The 18,440-nt window shown below is 37.4% G+C and overlaps 1 protein-coding gene across 2 annotated transcripts in view; it reads left to right on the top strand.

The window, feature by feature from the left end:
• LOC149541206 (peroxisomal membrane protein 11-5-like) overlaps positions 1 to 18,440 on the top strand; it is an 82,310-nt gene that overhangs the window by 33,888 nt on the left and 29,982 nt on the right. Inside the window, exons 2-4 of one of the 2 annotated variants that reach the window (XM_089802214.1) lie at positions 391 to 600; positions 1,160 to 1,234; positions 1,352 to 1,426. In XM_089802214.1, the coding sequence (XP_089658340.1) occupies positions 409 to 600; positions 1,160 to 1,234; positions 1,352 to 1,426 (342 nt within the window). In that variant the 5' untranslated portion in view covers positions 391 to 408. Of the gene's footprint in view, positions 1 to 360; positions 601 to 1,159; positions 1,235 to 1,351; positions 1,427 to 18,440 lie in introns of both variants that reach the window. The other variant, XM_089802215.1, reaches the window with a different exon arrangement.

Raw genomic sequence — 18,440 nt, 5'->3', positions numbered from 1 at the left:
TTTTATATTAGTTATTCTATTTAGTATTTAAGATGCTAAGATCCAAACAGTTCTACCTTTCCCCGTTGTTATCCTTCCTCTCTTGTAACTTGAGTAGTTAGCATGTTGTCTTATCCATTGTCGTGTTCGTGACCTATAGGTTAGCTCTATAAATATATGTTTTCTATATTCTCAACTATGTTTTTTATATTCTCAAACTATGCTTTTGTTTTAGAGAAAAAATATACCCATGTCTTGTCCTTATACGATACAAGGTCACTTATCCTTTTAAATAGGTATATATGCATTTAAATATTGACTTTTAGGAGTTAACTGTTAAACAAACTTATATTAAGTTATTGTTGTGCATTTCTTCTCTAGGTCACATTTTGGTGTGCAACTGCGATTTAGGTCTTAAACAAAACGACCATGACTACTCTTGATACAACCAGAGCAGAACTAGCATTGCTAGTGTTGTATTTGAACAAAGCTGAAGCAAGAGACAAGATTTGTAGGGCTATTCAATATGGTTCTAAGTTTATCAGCAACGGTGAGCCTGGTCCTGCACAAAATGTTGACAAAACAACAAGCCTGGCAAGGAAAGTTTTTCGACTTTTGAAGGTGAATTTCAAAACATTTGCATCAAGGTCAAGGAAGGAGTGCTCCTTCCTTTGAACCATTTATCATCTTTCCCTTACATTATGTGATCATTGCATTTCACAAAAATGCTTGCTTTGTCTTATACAATATTGTTAGGCATTAACAAAAATGGATGTATTTGGGTGTCTTTTTCTCATTGGATAATGGATTTGACACTAAAGGAGGATTCTGCAATTAAATATAGATGTAATTTCCCTGCATTATTTTGTACATGCAGAAGTGCCATATTATTGCCACTAGCAATGCTTTTAGATTGCATTCTGTTGATCCAAGTCACCTACTTTGTAAGCATGGAGAGTGACTTGATTCAGTCATTAATGTGTAGAACATATGCTTTCTTCATCTATATCATTGAGGACATATTTATATTTTAGAGAATTTAATCATATAGCTTATGTAGTGTGCATCCTTTAAGAGTATTTGTGTTATCTTTAATCATGCCAATCATTTTTGTTTTTCCTCTATATGTTATCAAGATTTGATTTTCAGAAGATGAATTAACACTATTCCATTCTTGTAGTATGTCAATGAATTGCATGCTCTTCTTTCTCCATCTCCAAAATCAACTCCTCTTCCTATTATACTTCTCGGGAAGGTATGCAATTATGTGCCAATGATCTTTTGCTGGGTTTGGTTTGCAGTTTTTCTGCAGAAAATCAGGAGTCTGTGAATTGTGAGCAGTCTAAACATTTTAATGTGTTTCTATCTGCAGTCAAAAAATGCTTTGTTGGGAACCTTTTTGTTCTTGGATCAAATTGTTTGGGCTGGAAGGACTGGCATCTACAAGGTATGTGATTATTCAGAAAGTAGCATCGCTTGGTGGTTTCAACTATTAATGAATAATTACTTTTATCAGCTATTATCAGCACTAGATGGTTTTTAACATGATAGTTTGAGGATGTTTCTTTCAGTTTTGAGCATTTGGAACACCATATCATATTGATGGATGAGGTCAGTGAAACATGCCCTATAGGAATGTATCACAAATTATGGACTTGTTTGATTTAGTTGTGTCTCAAGGATAATTTTTCTGCTGGAATTGTCAGGGCCCTGTACTAAGCTTCTGTCTTTTCTTCTTATTCCATTCAAGAGTGGTAGTCCACAACTGGAATTTACTATGAAAGTAAAGCGGGCAGCCTGTTCAATCGTTGATCCTAACAGTGAATGTTTAGTGCTTTTGGCACATCCATGTTTATTCCTATGCATGATGTGGGTTCATCTGACATTGACTACCTAAAATAAAAATAATCAACAATAAGAGATTTCAAGTCCAACACCATAAATCACAGTGAGATCAACCATAACTGACCAAGATGAAGGTCTTCATGCTGAATGGAAAACCCCGAAAAAATTAAAAGCTGGCTAATTCCTTTTCTCACTCAATCATGATTTTGTCCTGTTCCAACTGATGTCTAAAGGCTTTATTGGTGGGAGTAGAATGAGTACACACAAAGTTTACGCTGATCTCGTAAAGGAAGGGGTAGGACGACCCTTTTAAATCCAAGGCAATGATACCATGTGCTTAGAACATTCAGATAGATATAGAGTATCAATCTATGCTTATTCATCTTAATTTATAGTGCTACATATTTTATCTCTCAGTATGATTATCAAGTTAAGAGGGAGTGTTAATTCCATATAACTCTGATAATCATGACTGATCTGAATTACAGATCATTAGATCTAGTAAAGTATGGAGATCCTTAGAAAGGATCGGTCTCTTAAATACATTATTTATATGACCTAATCGGTGTCTTTAATGGGGCACTTTTTATGTTCTATTTTGCATAGTATAGTTAGTACATTTACTATCTAATCATAATCTCCTTTAAACGCCGATCTTGGCAAGATAATGAGAGTTTATAGAGGGCCGACTTAGTAAGAGTCATATCCTTTCTAAGGACATGCCTCTTGATTGCCTTATAAATAAGTAATAATGTGGATATAGGACACACGAAAATTATATGGTTTGCTTCTTTAGCATTACTGCCCTATCCGATCTCTAGCAAGTATAAAACATTTTGCAGAATAATTATTATACTCCAGATAACAATTCTTTTACAGGTCTGATATATTCAAGATCATCTTGAGCAAGTAGAGAAAGGCATTATATTAGTCTGGTTGTTCAGAATTTGCAGAAACTTTACATGGTATCAGAGCTGTAGTAGTCGAACTTAGGCTCTGCAAATTGACAATCAGATTTAAAATATCTAGCAACTCCTCCTACCTTCAATGGCTAGCACAATCAGACCCGAAGATAGTTTTGATGGAAAAGAACACTTCGTTGCTTGGAAATTCAAAATTATGATGATTCTTGAAGACAATGATGTAATACAGTTTGTTGATAAAGAATCCAAGCGACCTAATGCTGATTCTCATAAAACTATCTGGATTAAAGGAAATAGGAAAGCCATGCAAATCATATTAAATGGAGTTAAAAATGAAATAGTACCTATGCTAATGAAACATCAGATAACATTTAATATGATGAGTGCATTATTAAATGCATATGAGGTTAACAATGCAACTAGAACCCTTGCACTAAAAAGGCAACTAAATCATATACAGATAAAGAAATGAGAATCTATGAATTCATACTTCCTAAGGGTGGCTAGTCTAAGAGATGAACTTGCAAGTATAGGGACCATAATTGAAGATAAAGAGCTAACACTTATAGCTATAGATGGGTTACCAGTTTCATGGGAAACATTCTCTCAAGGAGTAAGTGCCAGAGACAATCTGTTAGGCTTTAATAGACTTAAAGGAGATTGCTTCAAGAAGAATCTAGGAAACTTAAGAAAGGAGGAAAATTGAAAACTGAAGATGAAGAACTTCATGTTCTCAACACAAGTATCTATAAAGGTAAGAAGAAACACTTCAAAAAAAAGGGTAATAAAAGAAATGACAAACTTAAGAAAGATTTATCTAAAATAAAATGCTTCAAATGTGAATTTTTTTGGCACTATAGATCTAATTGCCATGAGAATACAAAGCAACAAGTAAATTATACAAACGTTAGTAGGAAAGAAGAAAACTATGATTCTGAGAAATGTGTATTGTGTTCTGCACTATCAAATGAAGTATTAAACACATCATGGGTAATTGATAGTGGATCATCTTGACACATTACAAGATACAAAGAAGTACTAGACTCAATATCAGAAGAAATTAATGGCGTAGTTACCATAGGTGATAATTCCAATCATTCAGTCAAAGGAATTGGGAACTGCACCTTGAAATTAAAGTCAGGACTTTCTCTCCATCTCAAAAGAGTACTCTGTGTACCAAGAATATAGAGGAATCTAATCTCTATTACAACATTTGAAGATGATGGACATAATGTTGCATTCATGGAGGGTAAAGTGATGACTTGGTCTAAGAACCCTTCATTTAAGAAATCAAATTTGATTGGTCAAAGAAAGGGATACTTGTATGAATTAAACATAGAACCTATTCAAGCCTTAATTCATGAAGCTGCTGAGATAAACGAAATGTGGCATAGAAGGTTAGGACATCTAAACTTAAAAGCCTTATCAACTATGGAGAAGATGGTTATTGGTTTACCTAAGTTGAATAAAGATCATTCAAGCGTATGCAAAGGATGTGCTCTGGGTAAGAACACCAAAAGTCCATTTCATGATAGCACTAGAAAAACTAACAATGTTTTGGAATTAGTCCACTCAGATTTATGTGGACCTATGTCTGTTCCTTCTCTTGGAGGATTCTGGTACTATATACTTTTTATAGAGGATTTCTCTAGGAAAACATGGATTTACTTTTTAAAATGTAAAGAATCAGAAGAAATCTTTAAGAGATTTAAAAAATTCAAAATCTTAACTGAAAACTTATCAGTATACAAAATTAAAACTCTTAGGATTGATAATAGAGGGCAGTATACTTCAGACTTGTTTAAAGATTTTTGTAAAGAAGCAGGAATAAAGAGGGAGTATACTGTTCCTTATAACCCACAACAAAATAGGCTAGCAGAAAGGAAGAATAAAACAACTATAGAAGCAACAAGAGCTATGATATTTGATCAAAATGTAGAATATTATCTTTGGGCAGAAGCCTCTTGTACTACTATCCATATTCAAAACAAAAGTCCTCACTCCCATCTTAGAGATAAAACTCTTGAAGAAGTCTTTTCTAAAGTTAAACCAAATATAAGCCATCTTAGGATATTTGGGTGCCCAATATACATACATGTTCCAAAGGAAAAGAGAACTAAGTTAGAACCCTTTGGGATGAAAGGTATTTTTGTCGGGTATAGTGTTACATCTAAGGCATATAGAGTTTTTTATACTTGGTCAGAAAAAAATTGAACTTAGTAGGGATGTATAATTTTGTAATGATCCTTGCTTATTTTGATCAAGAATTCAAGTTTGGGCTATAGGAATTTTGCCAAATAGTTGGTACGTAACCCGAGACTTAAGCTTGGATACTGTTGTAAGACAGTTCGGCTGAAGGAAATATAGTAATATGACTAAAGTGATTTGCCAAACAATATGAAAACTCAGGAAATAACAGTACTGAATTTATATTATTCTCCTCTACAACAGATCTCATACAACATTTTATCTAATTTGAATCATGGAAGAGTAATCATTGAATGTATTCCAATATACTAACTTATGTTTGCATTACTAACACAAATTTACAGACATAACAAGTGATAATGGAACCTGGTATAATAGCAGATAATTGGTAATCTGTACTTAAACAATTAAATGATGTCGTTTGCTGGTGAGGGGACACTCGTGCTGCTTGAAGAGAGAGAGAACTCTGTTAGCCGACTGGATGGTTCCGGCGGTATTTTGTATTCTATAGCCGACGGTCCGGCGATGTTTCTGTAGCCGACGGTCCGGCGGTGTTTCGGTATTCTGTAGCCGACGGTCCGGCGGTAAATAGTTTGTAACGGATAGAATAATTGTAGCCGACGGACTCCTTCGGGAAGGTTCGGCAGTAGTATTTATATCCCGTCTGGGATCATTGTAAAGCATGATTCATCTACTATTGCGAATATAATTCTGCTATTCTGCTATTATTTTCTGAATGTGTTGACTTCTTTACTTGTACGGTAAACAAACTCGTGTTGTTGGGAAAAGTGATACTTATGTTTCTGCTTTAGGAAGACGTTGTTAGGACACCAAAGGGTCTCCTATGATCATTCCCAGCCTGCTTGACATGGTCTCACTGTTATCATTTGCCTTTATAGCCTATGTTCTGTAGGAGGTTGCAGACTGTCGTTGATTGGAGGAGTGGAGTTTCGTGTAACTGTCCGTGAACCACTGTGGAGATACTTAGACGTCTTGCAATCATGTCTAGTCCCTGCGTACAACTCATGCTGTTAACTCATGTCTGTCACTGCTAGAGTGAAGGTATTCACGGGCTATGTTCACTATGAAGAGATTCTAGGCTGTCGTCTAGCTATTGTTTGATGCTAGGACAACACTAATAAGACTTAACTGCAACAATGGTAATGATACTTACATCAGGGACTCCTCTTCTGCTACGGAAATGACTACCAACCTTGTTTGTCGTCCAACGCATTGAAATCTGCTAGATAATAACTTGCATGTGCCCAATCATGATGCAGAGAGCACAACAAAAGTGTGCTTTATGGGCCTTCCACAAAATTTCAAAGTTATAGAATCAACTCTACTCCAACACTCCTTAATCCTTACTATGTTCATAGACCTAATAGGCCTAATTAGGCTTGGATTACAAAGAAAGCACCAAGTAATGGGTACATAAAATAAATCCAAATACTTCAGATACATTATCGCACTCAATTCTTAGGTATGGATTCACATTTATAATCTTTTTCAACCATTGAAATGAATGCAATAATGTTGCATCTATTAATACAAATTTCTCAACAAGGGTGGAACTTAAAACCCTTAATCAATCATTAATAACTTCCATAAATGAAAGAATGAAACCAATCCTTTTTGTGAGACTCAATAACAGTGAGTTACCAACATTTTTTCCAAGTTATAGTTAAATCCAAGAAAGGACATAAAAGTTATTGCAATTTCCTCAAAACTGTTCACTAAAACGGCCATAACTTCTTCTAAACGTAATGAAAATAATCCAAACCAAAACCAAATCAAAGCTAACTCCTATACCTTTCTGAAAATATAAGTTTTAGGTTTGTACCATTTACAATGAGTTCGCATCCACCGAAACATTTGTGAAATTGGACGGAAAAATAACCAGAAAACTTAAATATACAACATCAAAATAAGTTTTCTTCCATTCCAAATCCTTCCGCCAACTTCTTCAACTTACTCCCACTTACAATTTCATATTTGAAGACCAAAAATATATAATTTGGAAGCACATTAAACTCTCCAACTAACCTATAACTGCCCGTTAACTTCTTTAAACCAACTTTTGAAAAGTTGTCACCGAGTTGTAAAAGTTGTCATTACAATTTTGGCAACTTTTGAACAACTTTTACAATTGTTATCCAAATGACTTAAAACTTTCCCTAAACCTTTAAAATATTATAAATATGAATGTAAGACTCCAATTAAACTATTTCCACTCTATTTTTATACATTTGAGTGGTTTTACCATACTTGACATTTTTTAGGACCTTGTAGGTCTATGATTTTAATGGCTTTTATAGCCTTACAAAATAATTTGAATGAACTCCAAATGGTGTTTAGGACCTTACGTAATATTGAAACCATATTAGAGACAATGTAAAATATGAATTTATCCGCAAGACATCCAATGAATAGGTGCTCTTGCACCAAATCACTTTGCAGATTTCAATCATCTATTCTTCTACCAGATGTGGAGCTTCAACTTCCTATAAATCAATGCATCAATTCAACTCTTAGTTCTGAAAGTGCAGTGTGAGAACTAGGTTTGCATCCAGCCTCACTATTTTCCTTAAGGGGTTTCGTCTTTAGGAAATATCTAGTCACATTTAAGCAACCTTTAGGATTTTAGGATAACATACATTTGTGGTGTTAATCCCAATGTAGCTCCACGCTTTTATAACCTCAATATGAGGGAAGACACAAACAACTAGGCAATGTGGGATTAAAAGCCAATTTTGTCTTTTAGTCACTTAACTGACTTTATAGCATTAAAATATTTAAATAAATCACTTGAGTCACTTGAACTTTAATATCTCTTGAAATACTTGTTTGATTGCCATGCTGTCTAAAATAGGAATTTCTCCTCATAATTCCCCATGTGACCAAATACACTTTCTAAAAATAGAAAGGGTCCATCTCTATTACCCCTGACTTACTATAAGTATGGCAAATGGAGTCCAAAAGACATCGAATGAAGGCCATAACCATAAATTGCTAAATGTTGGAGATGAATCAGTCCTCAAAAGATCCTCTAACCATCCTCATTAGTCTACGAGGATCCAATATTAGGCTAATCCTTGAAATTTAGATGCTAGCAATCAATGGGGACATTACAAATTTGAAGAAGATTTAGCATTCAAAAGAACCCTTAGTTCTGAAGATCCTACACATATACCTAGTTCTGAAGAAAACCATGAATCTGAGTTCCAGAGGGAGAACATTGAAGAAATTGAAGATGAAATTCAAAATCTTAATCTTGAGGAAACTCAAAATCCTACGAAAAGACCATTTTGGGCTATTAAGATTGTAGAGGAAGCACAAGACTTCGCTGCACCATCTGGAACCTTCAGAGAAAGCAAGAGACCCAAAAGATTTTCTAGTTATGCAACAAACATGAGTGATTTATCTAAATCAAAACCAACCAATGTTTCAGATGCTATTAAACATATAGCTTGGAAGGATGTTATGACGAAAGAATACCAATCCATTATTGAGAATGATGTTTGGGAAATTGTTCCAAGGCCTGAAGGAAAATCTGTTGTTTCTTCTAAGTGGATATTTAAAATTAAGCATGTTGCTAACGATAGCATTGAAAAATATCAAGCTAGACTTGTAGCCAGGGGATTCTCTCAGAAGAAGGGAATTGATTATGAAGAAACCTTTGCTCCAGTTGCCAAATACACCTCTGTAAGGGCAGTCCTAGCTATTGCAGCATCAAAGGGATGTAAAGTACATTAAATTGATTTGAAAACAACATTTCTGAATGGAAAAATTACAGTAGAGGTATATTTGGAACAACCTGAAGGATTTGAAACTCATAACCTTAAAGTCTTTGTTTGCAGGCTCAAGAAAGCTCTCTATGGGCATAAACAGGCTCCAAGGGCTTGGTATGGAAGAATTGATAAGTATCTCTTCAGTTTAGGATTCTCCAAGAATGAAGCTGATCCAAATCTCTATTATAAAAAGGATAAAGATGATATGATAATTTTGATACTATATGTTGATGATTTGCTAATAAAAAGTGATGATTATCTTATAGATCAATGCAAGAAAGATCTAATCAAAGAATTTGAAATGAAAGATTTAGGACTCCTTCATTACTTCCTAGGACTGGAAGTATGGCAAAACTTTGACAACATCATACTTAATCAAGGAAAGTACACATTAGACGTCTTGAAGAGATTTGGAATGTGGAACTGCAGACCTATGTCTTCTCTTATGGATATTAATCTACATAAACTTAAGGAAGCAGCAGTGAAATCACCCTCCATAGATTCTACTCTTTACAGACAGATGATTGGGTCTCTTATGTACTTGGTAAACACAAGACCTGATATTTGCTATGCTGTTAATGCTTTAAGTCAGTTTATGTGTGAACCAAAGGAGATTCACCTAGTTGCAGTCAAACACATCATGAGATACTTACAAGGCACTCTTAACTTTGGGCTCAAGTATGAGAAAGTTGACTTGGACTTACATGGGTACACAGACTCAGATTGGGCTGGAAGTGTTATTGATAGGAAAAACACTTCAGGATGTTGTTTCAGTTTAGGCTCAACGATGATATCTTAGATATGCAGAAAGTAGGGATCAATAGCACAGAGTTCCACAAAAGATGAATACATTGCCGCAACAATGGCCTCTTGGGAGGCAATTTGGCTTAGAAAGTTATTTGTGGGATTATTTGGTCAACCCATGAATCCTACTATTATTCATTGTGATAATCAGAGTTCCATCAAGCTTTCTGTGAACCCAGTTTTTCATGACAGGTCCAAGCATATTGAAATTCCTTACCATTATGTAAGAGATATGGTAGATAGGAATATTGTAAAATTAGAATACATTTGCACTGTATATCAGACAACAGATATTCTTATCAAACCTCTCTCTCTCGTGAAGATATATCAGTTTAGGAAAAGACTTGGTATGGTTGAATTGTAATACATTTAGACTTGGTATGGTTGAATTGTAATACATTTGTATTATTTAATTATTAATGAAATAATTTTGAGTTAAAATTGTTATTGTCAGGCTATTGACTGTTATGGGCTCCACCATTTGTATTCATTATTTAAGAGGTGACGATCTCTGAGATAATGAACACTTGTATAAAAAGATATTATGAGAGATGACGATCTCTTAGATAATGTACTGAATAGTAGAGAACTGCTGTCAGATCTGGATGAGTTCAAGATCACATTGTGATATAGAGATTTCTATGCCTATGAGTCACAATTTGGATAAAGGAAGAATTTAATCATTGTGATATAGAGATTTCTATGCCTATGAGTCACAATTTGGATAAAGAAAGAATTTAATCATTCTCCGGATTTTATACTGTGACTTGGTAGATTTTAACTTAGGATCATATTGTGATATAGGCCAGTACTTACGAGTCACAACTTGGATAAAGGAAGAATTTAATCATTCTTCGGATTTTATCCTGTATGTTGCATTCCATGCAATATTGCTATCACTAGTATAAGTGATAAGTCATATCACAAGTATAGTAATATGACATAGTATCATTTGTTCAATGATACCACGTGCTTAGAGCATTCAAATAGATATAGAGTATCAATCTATGCTTATTCATCTTAATTTATGGTGCTAGATATTTTATCTCTTAGTATGATTATCAAGTTGAGAGTGTTAATTCCATATAACTTTGATAATCATAACTGGTCTGAATTACAGATCATCAGATCTAGTAAAGTATGGAGATCCTTAGAAAGGATCGGTCTCTTAAATACATTATTTATATGACCTAATCGGCGTCTTTAATGGGGCACTTTTTATGTTCTATTTGGCATAGTATAGTTAGTACATTTACTAACTAATCATAATCTCCTTTAGACGCCGATCTTGGCAAGATAATGAGAGTTTATAGAGGGCCGACTTGGTAAGAGTCATGTCCTTTCTAAGGACATGCCTTTTGATTGCCTTATAAATAAGGGTTAATAATATGGATAAAGGACACACAAAAATTATATGGTCTGCTCCTTTAGCATTACTGCCCTATCCGATTTCTAGCAAGTATAAAACATTTTGCAGAATAATTATTATACTCCAGATAACACTTCTTATACAGGTCTGATATATACAAGATCATCTTCAGCAAGTAGAGAAAGGCATTATATCAGTCCGCAGAAACTTTACACAAACTTAGTAGGGTAGGTAAGGGAGTATTGATGGTAATCTTTCAGTAGAGGCAAAAGAAAGTGCTTAGAGAATTGCTTCTTCCACCAAGGTATAGAGTCAATTTCTATTAGAATACTATGCTCAGGAGAATGTTTAGACTTTTGATTAACCAACAGAATGCCTTTCCAGTCACACTTCCTGAGTGAAGGAGAAATCAATCAGCAAGATATTTCTGCAGCAATTAAACCAGTCATTGACCTAGTAGCAACTCCAAGAGAAAGGAATGCATGCCTTTGTTTGTAGACCCACATTCATCTTGATCATGTCCAGGAACGAATATTTGAGATCATAAACTCCAAGACAGCTATGGCTTTCATGCTAAAAGGGAATACTTCAGATCCCAAATCAGTCCAAGTTCATATGTTTGTGAGACAAACAGTAACCTTACAATACCTCTGACTTGTATTGTTGTAGGTAAATATTGTGTAGCCGATAGGATATGTCATCGGTAGAAATTGTGTATCAGCCGACGGGTCCCTTTGGGACGGTTCTTGTTATGTAGCCGACGGACCCTTTCGAGAAGGTTCTTAGGAAAGTATTTATACACCCTTCGGGATCATTGTAATCATCATCATAAGCATAATATAATGTCTCTGGCATATGGGAATAATATTAAGATAATATCTTATACTTTCTATAATAGTCAACTACTTGTCTGTAGTCCGTCTTTCAGTCTAAATAGGAATGTTTCCTATCCCGTCTCTTTTTTCTTCAGTCCAGATAGGAATGTTTCCTATCCTGTCTCTAGTTTTGTTTCTAATTCGGTCTTCAGTCTACGTTGTTTCTTTTAGAAACAACGTCCTTGTAATTCTTTATAAGGAACACATTTGTTCCTTTGTTAATCAATCAATCATCCGGAAATCCGTTAATCTGCCAACTTTTCTTGAATCTTGTAACATGGTATCAGAGCTATTACTTAAATTTTTTCGAAAAAATTTATAATTTCTTCGTGAAATTATTTGTTTAAATTTTTTTAAAATTTTTTCTGTTGAATTTCTCTAAAACCCGCTTAGGGTTTTCGGCCTAGAGAAATTCCCGAACTCGGGTTTGCTTGTGTTTGTTCAGCACACTCTAGCCCCATTCGTCCATGCACATCGATCCTTGAAGAAAAATCTGCCATTTTTTATCAAGAAATCTGAAGTTTTTTCAAGCTTTTTTCAGCTAGGGCCATTTTTTTCGAAACCCTAATTTTTGGGGTCGAAAAAATATTTTGTTTGCAAATTCTTGGTGGGTTTTTCGAGAGCTCAACCGGGTTGTCGTCCGTTTTTTCTAGGTGCCTCGATTTTTGTGCCTCAATTTTCAAGCCAGCAGATCCAAAAAATGATAGTAGATTCCTTCTAGGTTTTTCGAGCTCTCTTCTGGGTCATTCTTTGATTCTTTTGGGTCTTCCGTATTTTTGCCTCGAAGAACTCGCCTTCACAGATTTTCACAGTTTTCATCATAGTAACGTGAATCGGAATCGGCACGGCTGAATCAAATCGTGAATCGGGGGTGAATCGCCGGTGAATCGGCGATGAATCGGCAAATTTGAAAAAACCCTTTAAATGTAAAGATTTTAACAATTTAAGACTTATTTCATGCACCCTTTATTGAATATAACTTAAAAACACTATAACATCATCAAATAGAATCTAACATACATAAACATGAAACATAAAATCCATCACATACGTAACTATGTTATCATTATGTACTAAAATGTAAATTGTATGCTAGCTGAAGTAAATAAAAATCAAATGATCATAATGATTCAAATCATAGAATCAGTAAGATGAAATCATGAAGATCTATAAGACATCAAATCATAAATGTATGTATAAATCTAAGATGAAGATCCATGAAAGTTTGAAACATGTCTATCAGTGATTCAGTATCACTATCAATATCTATACAGTGTAAACAAAATATAAAAACAAGGCTCCAGCTCAAGCCTCATCATCCTCATCATCATCCTCTAGCTCTGTTGCAGCCTCAACCTCAGCCTCTGAGTATCCAGTTTGCCTATGAGAAAGGCGTGTAAGGTAGGTCCTAGAGGACCGCCGAGCCATGTCCCCTACATGGGCAATGGGCTCATGAATAACGTCGCTAGGGCCTGCGTCTGTGCGTGCGTGTGTGCGTCTACCAATGCCTGAACGTGCTCTTGCTGCCTCCTCTGCCTTAGCCACAACCTCAGCCTCTACATCCACCTGGTCAACCCACGCGCGGTCTTCCTCAGTGAAGACTGGGTCCACGGTCTCTGTGAGCCACTCTGATTCTGGATCAATCTCCTCTAGAATGATCGGAGAGGAGTCAGCGCCCAAAATCTGTCTAATCCTAAGACGAAGGTTGTAATAAACAAAGACAAGATCATTCAACCTCTGCACTGTCAACCTGTTTCTCCTCTGTTAATCAATCAATCATCCGGAAATCCGTTAATCTGCCAACTTTTCTTGAATCTTGTAACAAATAATACAAGGAGTTCTGCTGTTCTTATCTATTATCTGTATGCGTTGATTTCTTTACCCAGTATGGTAAACATTTGGTGCCGTTGCCTGATGGACCTGGTATGAAGGCGTACGGATGAAGACTAAATACCGAATCAGCTCAACAAGAATAAGAATAAGCTAAGGAAAATGATGAATTACGCACAACGCAAGAAAATTTAATTTTGGCACAATAGGCCGAACATGGAGGTTTCAACAAATTACCAACGGACATCGTAGCACTGAAGAATTGTTGGAGGAGACTTGACAGCGGCTGGATTTGGTGGAAGAAGCAAGGGAGGAGTTTCTGAACTTGCATACGCTGAGGGAAAAGAATCCAAACGGAAGGCGATTGACTCGCACGGCTCGGAGTGCCGAGGGAGCACAAGCGTGGAGTGAACTCTTCGTTCGAGATATACTTTCAAAACGGACAGCTTCAGTTGACAAAAACCCTTCACCAAATAGCACGACTGTTGGGAGTAGCGTAGGTGTACAGAACAATGCGAGAGTCCAAAACAGCGCGAGAGTGCAAAACAACGCAGGTACACAACAAAACCCTCAACTTCGAATAGTAATGGCAAGACCAAAGGAAAAGTTGCCAAAATTCGATGGTGATGGAGTAGCCGATCCGATCCGTCATTGTAAAACATGCGAAACAATTTGGAGGGCAAATGACATAACAGATACAAACGAGTGGGTCCGGTAGTTTCCAGCCACCCTACGTGGTGTTGCAATTGATTGGTTCACCGATACAAATCCCCAGAAATTAACCACTTGGGACAACCTTAAGGAGTTTACTACCGAATTTCAACTGTTGCACGACGACAACGAAATTGTAGAGGAGATATACAATACAAAACAAGGGAAAAATGAAACGGTCCGAGTCTACGCAAGGAAATTAAAAGATTTGATAAATAAAATGGAGAATAAGCTGGCTAATGGACTGCAAAAAAGATGGTTCATTGAAGGCCTGCACCCGAAGTTGCGGAAGAAGATGAAGATCAAACTGCCATCGTCATACACTGAAGCGTGCAACCGAGCAATGAACTTGGAAAGTGAGCAGAAGACGAAGAAGAAGAGTAGTTCGTATGATTCAGATGACAACGCATCTTTAGAAGAGGAGAGCAGTGATGACAAAAAGTACAGCAAGAAGGTCCGCGCCCTACAAAAGGATATGATTCGGATGATGAAAGAATTCAAGAAGATGCAGAAGGAGACCAAGGGAAATGAGCTATGTTGCACCGAGTGCAAGAAAGGTCATACAAAGGGATTGTGTTTGAAGGACTAATTTTGCGAGATTTGCTAGATCATGGGACATTCCACAAAGGAATGCCCGTTCAATCTGAAAACACGAGGTCATCAGCAAGTGTTCCTGACACAAGAGGCTTTCGTGTCAGGAGGGAGTGGGAACACCAGTACGGAGGTTGCCACGTCGGGAGGATACAGAAATAATCAGCGAGGACAAAACAACAACAATAGCAACAACAATAATGACAGCAGGAGCCGAATTCAGTACGATGCGAATGGTCGGCCGATAGTTCAATGCCGCGCATGCAATTTGTGGGGCCACTTCTCCCGAGACTCTACAATGGCAAACACACCGAAATTGTTATGTAGATGGTGCGGACCCAATGATAATGAAGATATTAAGTGCCCAAAGTCGGGAGTTAATTTGATCACTGTCGGGATGGGCGAAGAGGAGGTTTTGGCCATCACATGGAAGCAAGCGAAAGTGTACCTTGACCCGATGGAAGAAAAAAACAGACTGGAGGAAGCGTGGGCAGAGATCAAGAAAGCAGCGCAGGCAGAGAAAGCACACCTGAAGGACACTACTGGTACCTCTGCACGGAACTGCGCAAAACAAAACACTGTACGACAAATATTACAAACCAAGGTACCTATCAAAATAAATGAGCTTCTGCTTACTATGCCTCAACTCCGTTCGGCACTCACAAACATCGCTCCAGCTACTAAACTACCAAGAGAACAAAGAAGGGAGCAGGAAAGTGGAGCAAGTACAGCGGACCGAAGGGAGAAGGAAAGCAGAGCAAGTACAGCGGACCGAAGGGAGAAGGAAAGCAGAGCAAGTGCAGCGGACCCAATGTTGTTAGCCCTCTCATCCGGACAGCATCCGACAATCGTCGAGATGGGGACTCTGGGGACTGTTCTGACAGAGACGATTATGGATGAAGGGTCCGGTGTCAATGTGTTACCAAAGGATACCTGGAAGAGGTTAGGGCAGCTGGCATTGTGGCCACCTACATTCCAGTTGCTAATAGTGGACCAGCACAAAATGAAACCATTGGGAGTCCTGACAGCGCAACCCGTGACAATTGGAACACAACCGTTCCTGCTTGACTTCGTCGTCATCCCGTTGAAGAGGAGAGGGTACGATGCTATTCTAGGCCGTGGATGGCTCGTGCAAGCGAAGGCCAAGCATGACTGGAAGAAAAATACATTAACATTGGAAAGCAAAGGGAGGAAATTCATTATTGATCTGCACACGCAATGGTAGGGGAAAAAGCTCTGTCATCAGATTCCGAAGGAGAGGATGAAGGGAGGTAGCGTATGGAACTAGATAAGGAGGGAGTCTTGCAGTTGGAAGCAGATGACGATTTGGATTTTGTCAACGGTCTTTACCACTGGCAGATAGAGGACTACGAACTCTTTCCGAGCTGTAATATGTTAAGGGTGTACGAAGGTGAGAAAGAAGAGGAAAATGAATGTCCGAAGGAATACAGAGAAGCGAAGAAAGGATAGGCGGTTACGGCTGAAGTTGAGGGAAAGAACATATAGTACGAACCCAGAAAAATAAAATATCCCACCGTACGACTGTGCAAAAAGAAAATGTTACATTGAACCACAGATATAACAGAAAGGTGTTGGCAGCATGGAAGACACATCATATGGTCTGCACAGGAAACAAAGTGGAAGGGTTTAATAAAAGTTGCAACAATACGGAGTGGAGGTGTTATTGATGGCAAGAAGGGGCAGCTGACAGAGTCCATGGTATCGAGTTTCGAGAACAAACTGGGTGATATGGAAAATCGGATGGAGAGATCATGTACTTTAAATAAACTTGATGAGTGACGATTGCAAGCACAAGGGGCAACGGAGGTGACACAGAACAGGCGCAAAGCATGGCATGATAGACACTTGAAATTGAACAAGTTCCTATCGGAACAGTTGGTGTTGACGTATGACGGACAGAACGAGATCAAACTAGGCAAGTTTCAAGTGAAATGGCTCGGGCTGTACTAGATTTGGGTAGTGGGTGATAACGGAGCAATAAAACTATGGATGCTAGATAGAAAAGAACTGGCCGACGCAGTGAATAGGTCGAAGTTGAATGTCTACCATGAAAGAAATAACGCACCTCTGTGGACGAACAACTGAGAAAAGAACGACTGTAAATACTGTATATATGTAAATATTGTACATATGTAAGATAAGTAAGGATAGAGTTGATAAAAAAAAAGGGAAAAAAAAGGAAAGTCACCATACGGCTTTATTAAAACTCTGTTCACCGTACGGCAGAGTTCAACATAAGAAATTGCATAGTACCATACGAACAATTAAAGAGGGATGCACTATACGGAGTTGTAAACAAGTTTGCCCATCATATGGATTTTCAGTATGGATTGTAGTAAGGAGGTGTTGGCCATATCGGCGTACAGATTTGCTTTCCAGACCTGGTGTACGGATTTCTTTAACAAAGCTTGTAGTACAGATTTGAAAGTTGCAGATTAAATCCTAGTTGATGTACGGGTTCCCCATTCTGGCATCTGGATTTTGCAGTACGGCTCTTGCATGTAACTGCATATGGATTTGCCGTACGGATTTGGGTTGGAGGTTATTGAGGTTTCTACTGTACGGATTTTGAAGGACACTGCATGTTGCCACCGTACGGATTTGTTTTAAGTTTGTCAATGTACGGATTTGTTGAATAGAATTTACTCTACGGATTTCCAACATAGAACTTGGCATACGGATTGTGAGATTTTAGTTATATGCTTGAAAATGTACGGATTATGAAGAATTAATGGATATTGTTGTCGTACGGATTCTGAAAGGTTAAAATAGTTGCAATATAGATTTTGAAAGATAAGTTGCCTATGTGCTTTAGTACGGATTTAGAAGTTTAAGTTCCCAGTTTGCCATAAGGATTTATAGAATCCAATTTGCCGTACGGATTTGGTGAATAAAGTACTTGATCATCGCCATACAGTTTGTATGCATTTGGAGGTTTTTTTTAGGCACCATTTGGATTTGTCTTCCAAAATTTTATATTGTTCGTACAGTATTACCTGTTTATTCAAGCACCGTACGACTCCTTTTCAAGCACTGTATGAATTTCTACTGAAGGTCACCGCATGGCAAGTGCCAGGTTCCTGTATGTTTCATTCGTCTGGAAATCGTCGGGGGCTCTTCAACCGATTGGAATTCTTTGATGGGAAGGAAGTTTATTGTGATAATTCGCCCTTGACAAGATACAAAAGAAGGTTAGTAGGAGATTTTCTAAAAAAAAAAAAAATCGACAATAGATTGAAACACTTCAAAATACATCACGGACGATGCCTAAGGGAAGGGAAAACATCAACAGTTGCCAGAAATAGTGTGGGATCAGCAGAAAATCACAAAAATAGTGTGTTCCATGTAGTTTTCTGTGGGTTTCGGAGTGCTGATTGGTCTTGGTGGCGAGGGGCATTGCCCCTCGACCCCGCCCTATATCGCGAGCGTGCCAACCCCGTGGGGCCACTGCCCCTCGACCCCACTAGGGGTGATGCCCCCTAGACCCCCAGTC

This window comes from Cupressus sempervirens, chromosome 9 (assembly GCF_028749045.1).
Source record: "Cupressus sempervirens isolate cs-2001-9-10 chromosome 9, ASM2874904v1, whole genome shotgun sequence".
Lineage (NCBI taxonomy): Eukaryota > Viridiplantae > Streptophyta > Pinopsida > Cupressales > Cupressaceae > Cupressus > Cupressus sempervirens.
This window is presented reverse-complemented; position numbering and strand designations above follow the sequence as displayed.